This window comes from Myotis myotis, unplaced genomic scaffold (genome assembly GCF_014108235.1).
Source record: "Myotis myotis isolate mMyoMyo1 unplaced genomic scaffold, mMyoMyo1.p scaffold_m19_p_6, whole genome shotgun sequence".
Lineage (NCBI taxonomy): Eukaryota > Metazoa > Chordata > Mammalia > Chiroptera > Vespertilionidae > Myotis > Myotis myotis.
The window spans coordinates 45,292,670-45,305,001 of NW_023416368.1; the positions used below are offsets into that span (position 1 = coordinate 45,292,670).

Consider the following 12,332-nt stretch of genomic DNA (forward strand, 5'->3'; position numbering starts at 1 on the left):
CACAATTTTTTTTTTCTGTTATGAACTTCACCAGAGATTTTTTTAAAGTACTCCTTTTCTTTCTACTCACCATTTCCAAATTATTTTTAAAAATTTAGAGCCACTATTTTCCCCCCAATACCGCGAGCGGTTTAGAAACATCTATCCCAGACACCTCTTTGCCCAAAGCCTTCTCCTTAACAAAGTAACACAAAGAGATTGTGGGCAGCTCTTAGGTGAAGACAGGAACATCGTGAAGACCGGACATCACTCTGTGTGCTGCCTGTGATCTTTCAGGGCTGTGCCGCGGGCCACGTTGGTGACGCCTACATCTGCAGTGTCTCTTTTTCCTGCTCCCAGGTATGGATCTGTTCTCCAACTGCACCGAGGAATGTAAAGCCCTGGGCCACTCGGATCGGTGCTGGATGCCTTCTTTCGTCCCTTCGGATGGACGCCAGGCTGCCGATTATCGCAGCAACCTGCACGTCCCTGGCATGGACTCTGTTCCAGACACCGAGGTGTTTGAAACTCCGGAGGCGCAGCCGGCGGCAGAGCGGTCCTTCTCCACCTTCGGCAAAGAGAAGGCCCTTCACAGCACGCTGGAGAGGAAGGAGCTGGACGGACTGCTGTCTAGTACACGAGCGCCTTACAAACCACCGTATTTGAGTAAGTATTCCGTAAAAGGCTGTATCAAGCTGTTCCCTTTGCGGGAAGAAAGTTCAACACGTCATGCTTCTTAGTAAACATAGAGGCGTTCAGATGGTCTTCAGAAACAAGGAGAACAGTGGCTGCTGGACGCAGGCAGCACTTTACTGTGGAAAAACGAATTCCTGAACAGGCAGACAGGTTTCTGGGCTAGGACATGGTTGTTGACAACCATCAAAGGCAATACTTTGGATGTTGTTGGAAACATTCTTCAACTGCTCTTCGTAGTTCCTTGGAATATTCCTCTCTTGCTTGCTAGGTTTCCATGCTGTTTGAAGGGCTTAATCCAGGTAGAAAGACATCTCTTAACACTTGAGGCTCTGAGGGATCTCATTTCTATGGGTGTCAGCAGTATTGCTTAATCGCCCTTTGCCACAGTAGCATCGAACACATCACCCTAAATTCAGAAGTCAGTGCAGCCTTTACTTTGGCCATTCAGCATGGGTGAGTAAGTAATATGTTGGTGTGGATTCAAGTCTGATTCAAACCAGAGGCACTGTGTGATGAGAACATATCAATATAGCAATATTCTTCATTTATTTGAAATAATAGATTCTTCTAACATTGAAACTTAGATAATTTCACTCATCTCTTTCAATTTTGGGACCATATTCCCTAAGTGGGTTATTTTATACAACCATTGTGAAAAATAAAACTGCTTTGAGATTCTCTGTAGTTTATTTCCTTTGAGGATCTAAGAAATGAAATTATACTATTTATTGTCTACTACACAAGAATCTTTTAGTTAGTGGATAATTGCTACTGATAACTCAATATTTTGGTCAAAACATGTGAACTAATATTTCATGAGGATGCAATTCATAACAAGTCAATCAAAAGATGACGTTTATCGTGTATAGCAAATCCATCATACATGATGTTTTCTTACTTTCATTGTCTAGTACAAAAATAAATAAATAAATCCTGGAACCATAAGCTAAAAATGAAAGATGAGATAGATTGCAGATGTAGCATTACTTTTATTACTTATGAAATGGGAGGAAAAAAGAAAAAGTACTTAAAGGTAGAAGAACACTTATGTTAGTCGTTATGAATATAAATGTGAAAGGCATGGATTGGATGCACCGAGGACCTGGCTACTATTCTGGCCGTTGATAATAAGAATACACAAGTGTCATATAACTAAACATCTGCCATTGAATACATATATTGTGATGGCAACAAAGGTCAAATGTTGTTTAATGAAGGATCATATTCAGCTTTTCAAATTATTTAGAAATGCAATTGCCCTAATATGATATAGCGATTTAGGATTTCAGAACCAAAGAATTGTGCCTCCCTATAAATAATTGATAACTGTTTTGATTTATTTTTAAAGTTATAAAATACAAGGAAAACACAAATACTTAAATATTGAAACAGCTAATCTAATAATGAAGATGCAATTTAAATGCTAAAGTACTAAAGTTTAACTCACATATCTACACACACTAGTGATTTAAAGTAGCCTAAAATTAAATTTTAACAAGGGAGGACTATTATGCAGTCTTTGCCCCTCAAAATGAATTCTGGATTTTAAATTTTGTTACCAAAAAACAAGCTTTTCCAAATTTTAAACAATATATTCTCAATTTAAATTAATAATATACATTATAGAGATACATTATCAATGATTTCAACACAAAAGGTCAAAGAGCATATGATTCATAGTAATTCAAATTTGTATTTCTAAACAAATGCATATATTTACTGTTGCTATATATCAATTGGTAAGTCTGCATCAAATATAGTGAAAAAATTGATTCTCCTTCTTTTGTTCTTAGTGAGTACGGATTTTAAAGTTTTACATTCAGAAGTGAAAATTTAAGCATTTACAAATGTCTTTCTCCACTGACTAGTTTTTCTTTTTAATTTCAAGTTTCACAGTAACAATTTTATTAATGCAAATGTTAATGCTGCTTATATTTTAATGAAAATTTCTCTAATTCCTAAGAATCTAGTGTTTTCATTTAGAAATCTAATTTTAGGGATTATGAAATATGTTAACTGTTATGTGTGTTGCTAGAAATCAATGAATGTGTCTATTATATTATCAAGAAAATTGCATTTGTTTGCATATTATCCAAATATGTATTAGAATAAACTAGTTTTCAATAACAATTTATTTTTTCTGTTTAGCCAGCTCACATTATTCAAAATTTAGGGGATAGGATGAATTGTGACCTCGATGAAAAATAAGTAGAACAATAGCTATTTTGTTCTTACTTATATTGTCCTTAGTTCTTCATATAATTTTAATCGTGTCTGAATATTTTTAAAACTTCTAGTGTTTCATGTCATCTTAGACTCACACAATTATCTTTAAAATTACATCATGGCTCTGATTTAACAGGCATAATCAATTTTAACCTAATAATGCAAACTATAACCCAAAACCATTCCTGATCATTTTGCCCTCCAAATTCACATGATAATAGTTGTTAAAAGATGTATCATTTATCATTGGCAATGGAAATATCCTGATCTTCTAAATTGAAAAGCACATCCCTTATGTAATTAAAGAATCTAAAAATTGACTCTAATTATTTCTTTTAATGAGAATGTTTAAATAATTATTGAGGTAGCAGTTTTTCTTTTGCTAAACTTGCAGTTAGTTGTATAATGAACATTATGTACATTTTGATGTTCAGAGCAGTAGCTGTATACTTAGTTAAAGCTCTAAAAATAGCTCAATGAGGCTACCGCTGTCATTTATGAAATGATGACAGGAAAATAGTGACATGCTTAATAATACAAATGATATCATTGTTTATACCCAAGAACTTTCCATTTCTATACCTCTGATTGCTAAGGTTAAAATTGAAAATGGCAAGAAACCAATTTTTACACAAAAGTACGCGTTAAAAAATTGTATTTTGTGTTTATAACAGCATACCTAAATACAGTCTCATGTTTCCTTTTGTTTAAAGAAAAGATTCATGAGCGTATACACGATGCATTTAATGAAAAAGAATCTATTTTTTTTTTAAGCAGGAGTAATTTTGAAAACACATCTCTAAATACTTGCTCCTTAGTCATGAGCTCTTTATGAACATGCTCTTATTTTTGTTACAATGTCATCATTTGCTAATACTCGGATAAGGACCAAAGTGACACACTTAAAAATTAAGAAAAGAAATTTAAACATGTAGAATATATTTATCATGAAATAAAGTCTACACAGTGTTTAGATTTATCTTAAAATGTTAATGAATTTTAGCTTAACCTCACCTTAAATTTTTATTAGAGTAATAAAAATTCTTAAATCTTACTTTAACTTGTTTTCAGAAGATATCTTTTTTTTTAGCTGTCTCCTATGATACCTCATGATGTTCCTTCTACTTGACTGTATGCTTTTTTTTTACATCCTCAGCATTTTAAAAAAAAATTTATATTGTTGAAAGTATTATAGAAGTCCTTCTTTTTCCCCATTGATCCCTAACCAGCACCCATGGTTAGTCTCTGAGGTTTAAAAATAACCTATTTTTTTTAAATCTCTTTTTTTAATATATTTTATTGATTTTTTTACAGAGCGGAAGGGAAAGGGATAGAGAGTTAGAAACATTAATGAGAGATAAACATCGAGCAGCTGCCTCCTGCACACCCCTTACTGGGGATGTGCCTGCAACCCAGGTACATGCCCTTGACCGGAATCGAACCTGGGACCTTTCAGTCCGCGGGCCGACGCTCTATCCACAGAGCCAAACCGGTTACAGCAAAAATAACCTATTTTTATGATGGTGAATTGAAGAATTAGAATTATAGGCATCTTTAAAAACTAACGTAGTCTTTCAAATGACACAATAAGTTATACATAAAACAATCTAGATTGTCACAGCAAATAAGAACAAAAATAATTTAAGAATATAATTGGTAAAAGTTATTAATATAACTTAGAAAAACCCAATAGTTAAAACATCTTTAATATTATTTTTCAATCATTCTTGCTTATAATTTTGTCTTCACATTTTGATCAGATCTGGTAAGATTTTTGTCAGTAAATAAACATGTCTTTCAGTAAATAATCATCCTAAACAATACAGAAGTAATGGTATAAGTATTAGAAAAATTGTTGATTTTTTTGTCAATAAACATAGTCCCTAAGAATTGAAAAATTGAAGACAATCATAAGATAATCAAAGAAATTTTATCTAAAATATATTTGTGAAAATCTTTCATTTATTAAAATCATACAACAATAGATTATAAAGAATAAAGTGAGAAAAAATACATTGACATACTAATTTTCAAAATTCTAAATCCATGACATTTCCTGCCTTCAAAGCATGCCACATTTAGACTAGTCCATATGTGCTGAAATATCCTGCGAGCTGCTTCCTGACCTCACTTTAGTTTTGCCTACTTTTGAGGCTTTTTGAAATTTCAATGCTACTCATCCATGTCATAACGTAAGAAAAGATGTCGGAACTTCAAAACATTGCCTTTAAAATATTGCTGACATTTTACCTAGACTTTGTTTTTAGTAAACCTTCCATTGGGAAATTTATTTGGGGCATCTATATTAATTCCACGGAGTACTTGAAGTTTTTATTTGATTGGAATTATAGAGCATGTTTTGTTTAGTCACATCTCTTCCGATCCCTTCATGACTTCAGGCTGCCTTCTGTACGTTTTCATGATTTCTTGAACTCACTAGTGTGGCAAGAACATATATAGAATTGCAAATAAAATGTCTTATTGATACACATTATCCTCATATTACATACTCTTTTGTAGTGTTTTCTCTGAGATTTGTATATTCCTCTAATGTGATAAAGATAATCCACTTTATCATATATTAAAGTCCACAAATGCATATTTTTATATATGACCTTTTCAACATTTCTGTCTCATAGACCCATACATCACTAAATGGATGGACACCTTTTTTGAATTTTTGTCCTTTTCCAGCAGATATGTTTATTTCTGTTCACTTATTTTTTCAAGTTGTGCTACTTTTTTTATAATTACCTATTTCTGATATTTGTGTACTCTCTTCTTTATAAGTATATATCTAGATTCATAAACAACTGATTTTCTCACTTTTTTAGTGTATCTCGTGACAAATCTTTGGTCTTTGAATAACACGAGTCTTTATATTTTTCCATTGAATTCCTTTTCTCATGAATTAACAATCTCTCATAATCAACATCATTTGCTCTCCTCACCTCTGTGAGAAAGAATAAATGATAATTCAAGATAAAAAAAGTATCCAACCCCAATTTATATTATCTATTTTTCTATTGTTTAATTTAATGATCACTGAATTTTATGATAGTTTACTTTTTTGATATAGTTCATCTATTCACATTTCATATAATTACTCCAGTAACTGATTCAGCAGCTATAACTTTAGATAAATGAGATATAATGTTACTTCATTTCTTACTCATTAGGTGTTGGTTAATGGTTTATCTCAACTAGTATGATTTAAAGTGAAAGCTATAAAAGTCTTTTGTAAGGTATAAATGTGAAACAGAGAACTTTGCCCTTCTGGCATTGTCTGTAGGCAACATGTTTTTTACTTATTCAGACATCAGTGCTTTTGTGACATCACTTCACTAAAAATGTGTACCTTTGGGTACATTAGAACTAGTAGTAATCAATACTTTTTTGGGGTATTGAGGCTGATTACCCAGTTATATATATTATAAGTGCTAAATAATTATCGCTGAGAAATGAATGAATGGATAAATAAATGAGTGTTTTTAAAGTACCCCAAATTTCTTTAATGCTGTCCTCACACTTTCCTTGACACACACACTTTTTGATATGTCAAGGGAAACTTTCTTTTTTTCTTCAAATTAAAACATGTTTTAAATTAGTTGTTTTTCTCTGTAGCTGATACCTACATTGTTTTGTGAGAGGAAGTAGAATTTGAATTCATTTGAAATATTAAAATGCACCTAACTAAGGTATTTGGTAAAATATGAAGTTAATATGAAGTTTTTTAATACTTTGAGATTTTAAATTTCGTTTGATTGGTTCTAAGAACTTATTTTATATCCTAAGAAAGTGTTAAATTTGTTTTGTATTTATTGACATTCTTAGAATTGTAACTAATTCCTTTCTTACAGGGTCTGTGAGACAATCTTTTTTTTTTTTTAACATATTTTATTTACTAGGAGCTTTCCTATTTTAGCTCCCATTTTTCATTAAACCAATAATTATATACTTTCCCCAGAATTAGCCACTTATTTTTTTATTTAATCCCCATGCAGGAGTTATTTATTTGCATATTCCTAGTTACATTATTGAGTTTTCATTGAGATACTTACAGTTAAACAAACTATTGCACATTTTTTAAGGGAATGTAGAGAAGACCATTGATAAAGGTAATTTATATCTGTATTCACTAGTTTACGCTCCTTGGTATGTGAGTCTTCACCTATTATTTAATGTAGTTTATTTATACATACTTTGCATATTCTTGAGTTAACATTTCACATATTAATTATATACCTCATTTTATATTACAGATCATTTCCATCCTCTTTCTTATTTTGCACATTGGAAATAACTTCATTTAAGCATTTGTCCTTCATGTGAGCCTAACAAAGGAAGATTAGCAATTAAAATATAAATAGAATTATTCACTGAAAAGGAATATTTACTTGGGAATTTTTCCTGCCTCATCAAACTGAAGATTTATGAGTCTAAATTCATTAAGTTATAAAGATATTGTAAATAGTCTGGAGTATAAAGATTCAATTGTTTATAAATATCATTAAACATTATTTAATACTCAATGTGCCAGACTTTTTTTGAATGAGTATGCGTCTTCTGAAATTATTTTAATAGAAATTAGATGGTGTCATTTAGACAAGATAACTTGGAAACTGCTTTGGTCTGCGAGGTTCAAGATTGAATAATACCACTGAATAAAGACTAACCTCAGCAGAATGAGTCAATTAAATGTTTCCCAAAGTATAATAAAAACCAGGGTAGTTTTATATGAATGTCCAATAAGAACCTCTAATTGGCGATCCCTAATTATCTACATCAGTTTACATGGGGAAAATAGAGGAGATTTGAAAAGAAAAAATCCCCAAATGTAATTACATACACATGGATAAAGATACAAACAAATGGTAAACTAGAAATTTTGTGAATAAAAATCAGAAGTTTGTTTCTGATTCTATAATTGGTACATTACATTTGACATTATATCACTTTATATTTATATATTATGCCTAAACGCATAACTGTATGTTTTGTCCTAGAAATGCATTTTTAACTCCAAGAATTGAAAAGATTATATATGAACTTCATTTCAATAAAACTTCTATAATCTGTACAACAGACTTTTCTAAATTACCAATGACAGCTTTTGAATCATTGAGTTCAACAAGTGTTTATAAATGTTTTCTGCATTCTATTTTTATGATTCCATCATATGCACATTTGCACATATTTGCATCCTGTATACAGGCATTCTATTTTTAATTTAATTATATCTATTCATTACCAGAGAAAGACAATGATTATGTTTACCACAAGAGTGAGTTTATTTAACTAGAGAAAGACAATGATTATGTTTACCACAAGAGTGAGTTTATTTAACTAATAACTATTTCATTATCTGAAGCTGTTAACATGACAATATGGTGCTTGATGATAAACAGATAAGAGATAGAATTTTTGTCTGCTCCTTTAATTTTTAAGGTACTGGTTGAATATTTGAGGACCAGTTAATAATATATAGGTAGCAAAATTAACCATGACACTTCAGAAGAAATAGAGGTTTAGTTCCAGCTTTTATGTATTATGAGGAAGACATTATTTTTACTACTTGTAAAAATGTTGCAATCATTAGGGCTTCTTTCTCCTTTCAATGTTGGTATTAGCCAAAATTCTGCACTAGGTCCCAATATTATAGGTAATATTGTTGGCTATATCATGGTATATTATATACATACTAGAAATTGACTTCAGTTTGTTATCAAGTCTACTAATTATATTGCAGCTGAAAATTAGATAATGACTACATTATTTAATAAAAAGCATATTTGCAAATGTTTTTGTCAAAAATTTTAAGCACACGTTTTAGAAAAGAAAAGACCTAAACATAGAATTAATACATTAATCAAATCAATATCAAACATATATTTCCTGGATTAAATTTTGAATCACCCCAATTAACGAAATAGCCAAAGTTGAGGAGTTCTCATATCATATTAAACATATCATTGGGTTTTGACTCAAAGTGCAGCACATAGTAGAAAGAAAATATTGAGTCAACAATGGCAACAGTAGATAAAGTGAATATAATAGGTTGTTTTGATGATGTATGTCAGATAAAATATTTCACATGTAGGTTTAATCAAAATGGTGGTAGGAATAGGTAGGAGAGTAAATGTTACAGTTTGACAGTTGCTATTATTTTATTCTTAGAAAATGTATAGAAAACTTGGAGACTGACCTTTAAAATTGGTATAAAATTCTTGCCCTGGCCAGTGTGATTCGGTTAGTTGGGCATGATTCCGGGCACTGAAAGGTGAAAGGTGGCCAGTTGGATTCCAGGTCAGGGCACGTGCCCTGATTTCAGGCTACATCCCCAGTAGGGAGTGTGCATGAGGCAGCTCTCACATTGATCTTTCTACCTGTCTTTTCCTCTCTCTCTGAAAGTGAATAAAAATATTTTTAAAAATAAAAAACAAAATAAAATTAGTATAAAATTCGTGTACCTTTTTTTTCACTATTAATAAACCTAATACCAGAACTAATCCCTTTGCAAGTCACAAATAGTGCTGTTTTAAGGTTTATTTGCCCCAGAATTAATTACTCGTCAGATGATTATATTGACATCATGAAATCTAGATATGTTTTGGTAGATATATCTTGATTTATCTCAACTTTTTTATTAGAACAATGACAATAGAGAACAACATTAGAATGATATTTAGTTCTAAATTATACTTTTTAAAGATTTTGAAAATAATTGAAAAATTTAAGTATATACAAAACACGGAGAATAAACTCTCCATTTTCTCCAGTTTAAACAATGATCCATTCTTTGCCAAATTTGTTTCATCCAAACGCTAACACAACTCCCCCTTCACTTAGATTTTTAAAGTAAATTCAGAGATCCTACTGTTTAATTATTAATATTTCAGCATATGCTTATTAAAGATAAAGTTTATTTTAGCATAACCACAATAACAATGCTCTTCTTAATTTTTTCTATCCTTGTTATTCACATTACTACAGTTTTCTCATAAATATTATTTATATTTACAGTTAAGTTGTTGACTCATGATTAAAATAAGGTTCATAGATAGCAATTAACTTTTATTTTTAAACTTTTTATTAAAGAATACTATATATGTAGAAAAAGACAAAAATCATAGGTGCATAACTCAATAAATTTTCACAAAATGAGAATGCCTGAATAATCACTGACCAAAATATTAACAAGGCACTATGTTCAGTAGCCCCAACAGGACTAAGTATCTCATTAAGCCCAGAATTTCACCCCCTTCTAGTTGGCTACTACTACCCAAGCAATTACCACTATTCTGGCCTCTAACCAAAAATAGTTTTTTGGGGGGTTTTAAAATTTATATAATTTGACTAAATGAAATAGTGAGTATATTTGAGTCTCATTAAATTTTATTAGCCATTTATTCTCTCAGGTAATATAAGGAAGCAGCATATATACCAGCATATAAATTAAAAAGACAATTTAGCTCAGATGAGTTCTCCTTGGATCTAATTTTTCTTATTATCTTTGGAGTTCTCAAGTCTAGTCTTTTAGAAACGTTTGCTACTCGTCTTTATATCTTACTGTTTGAAACATAGTATGATATTTAGTGCTATTTTATAGAAACAAATATTTCAATATGTTAATTTGAATACCAGATTATAACAAAAGTGTAGAGAAATTCAAATGTCTGTATTTCACATTTCTTTCAGCCTAGATTAGAGGATTGTGAGAAATTGGAGACTATGATGCTTAAAAGAGACGGAATACAGTAAAGAGATTAACATTTTGGGAAAGAGCTTATCTGAAGAGAGTTTAAAAGGATCGAGGAAGTGAAAATTGAGAAGAAAAGGGGAGGGGGACATGACACATGTTAAGTGGTTAAACAAATACTACACAAGTGAGAGAGTGACCAATCTGTCTTTATTGAGAGCAGAGAAAAGAGAAAATGGATCTATATTGCATCCTGCGAGATTGAAAGTACACATTACAGAAAATGTACTGCCCCCAGCATTGGCATTTGCTCCTGAGAGATGAGGAAACACTTCACCTAGTTTGTAACTTTACAAACTAGGAACATACACCTGTGCCGTGTGATGTGGAGGGATAGCACTTATTAGCCCTGTGATGTATTTCTCTCAGGACGCTCTTCCCAAAACTGGGGCTGCTAACGGAGTGAGGCTTAATTTTGCCGGAGGACGAAGGAAAGGCAATTAAGAAAGCCTTGTGGGATTTTTAAAATTAATTAATTAATTTAATAGTTTGCAATCAAACATTTTTGTATTAGTTTCAAGATGTACATCACAGCGGACAGGCATCCATATAGGTTACAAATGATCCCTCCCATAATTTAAGAGCCCACCTGGCACCATAGATGGTTGTTACAGCATTGTTAACTATATTCCCCTATGCTGTGGTTCACATTCTGCAAGCCTATTTTGTAACTAACTATTAGTATTTCTTAATCCCACCACCAAGAAAGCCTTGGTTTTTATATATTTCCTTTCCTCCCTGTTTCTATGTGGATGACTTATCTTTCTTACTTTGGAATTTTGAAAATTAAAAAATTTGGTTTCTTAAACTCTTTTTCCCCTTCACACCTTGAATTGCTAAGGATGATAAATGCCCAGGAACACAAATGAAGAAATTGTAGTTTTAGAAGAAACTTGGGGAAATGTGTAGAGTGCAAAAGCTGGGTATGAAATTGCTTCTTGCATGTATAAGTAACAGATTTTGTCTATTAAAAGCATAGATTACAACTTGAAGGTGTAAGACTTCTAATCCATGATAACATTTATAAAAGAAAGACAGATGATTATAGATTTAAAAAGTGTAATTTTATTTGTTAAGTATTGCATCGTCTTTTTACTGTGTTGGTTTATTTCTCTTATAATAAGAATTTTCTCCTTCTGTTATTATATAATCCTCTGTGGAATTTTAAGGAAAATTTTTGGCTTTTCTCAGATACTGTGAAATGGCTCACAATTAAGCAAAAATGAAACAGCCATCATTAATAATTCAAGGTCAATCTGCTTACTCTCCTTAAGCCTAAAAGTAATACATGCTTTCTTAATTATTTTGGAGGATATAATAAGCATGATATATGATTATTATGTTTTGGTTGAAATTTTGGAGAGTAAATTAAAATGTAGTTAGTATTAACTTGGTAATGTGTAACTTTAAATTAATCGCACAGCTAAAAATATAACAAAAGGGAAAATAATTGTTAGCTAAACATTAATGCTAAATTTAATAATAATAGTATTATACTACTGAGGGCCCATTTTATAGGCATGAGAAGATGAAATAAGACATAACCAATTTCATAAATACACAACCAATGTTACAAAGTGATAGTTATTCTCATCATTCAAGAACTATGAAATAAGCCCTATGAATTTCAGGCTATAGTAAATAATTTTAGAATTAGATACATTAATATTTT

At 31.3% G+C, this 12,332-nt stretch overlaps 1 protein-coding gene across 3 annotated transcripts in view; it reads left to right on the forward strand.

Annotated features, from left to right (window-relative positions):
- PCDH10 (protocadherin 10) overlaps window positions 1-12,332 on the forward strand; it is a 44,886-nt gene that overhangs the window by 13,309 nt on the left and 19,245 nt on the right. The window contains exons 4-5 of one of the 3 annotated variants that reach the window (XM_036315028.1): window positions 340-645; window positions 7,164-7,383. In XM_036315028.1, the coding sequence (XP_036170921.1) occupies window positions 340-645; window positions 7,164-7,204 (347 nt within the window). In that variant the 3' untranslated portion in view covers window positions 7,205-7,383. Of the gene's footprint in view, window positions 1-339; window positions 646-5,540; window positions 5,681-7,163; window positions 7,384-12,332 lie in introns of those variants that run through there. The other 2 variants (XM_036315030.1, XM_036315029.1) reach the window with 2 other exon arrangements.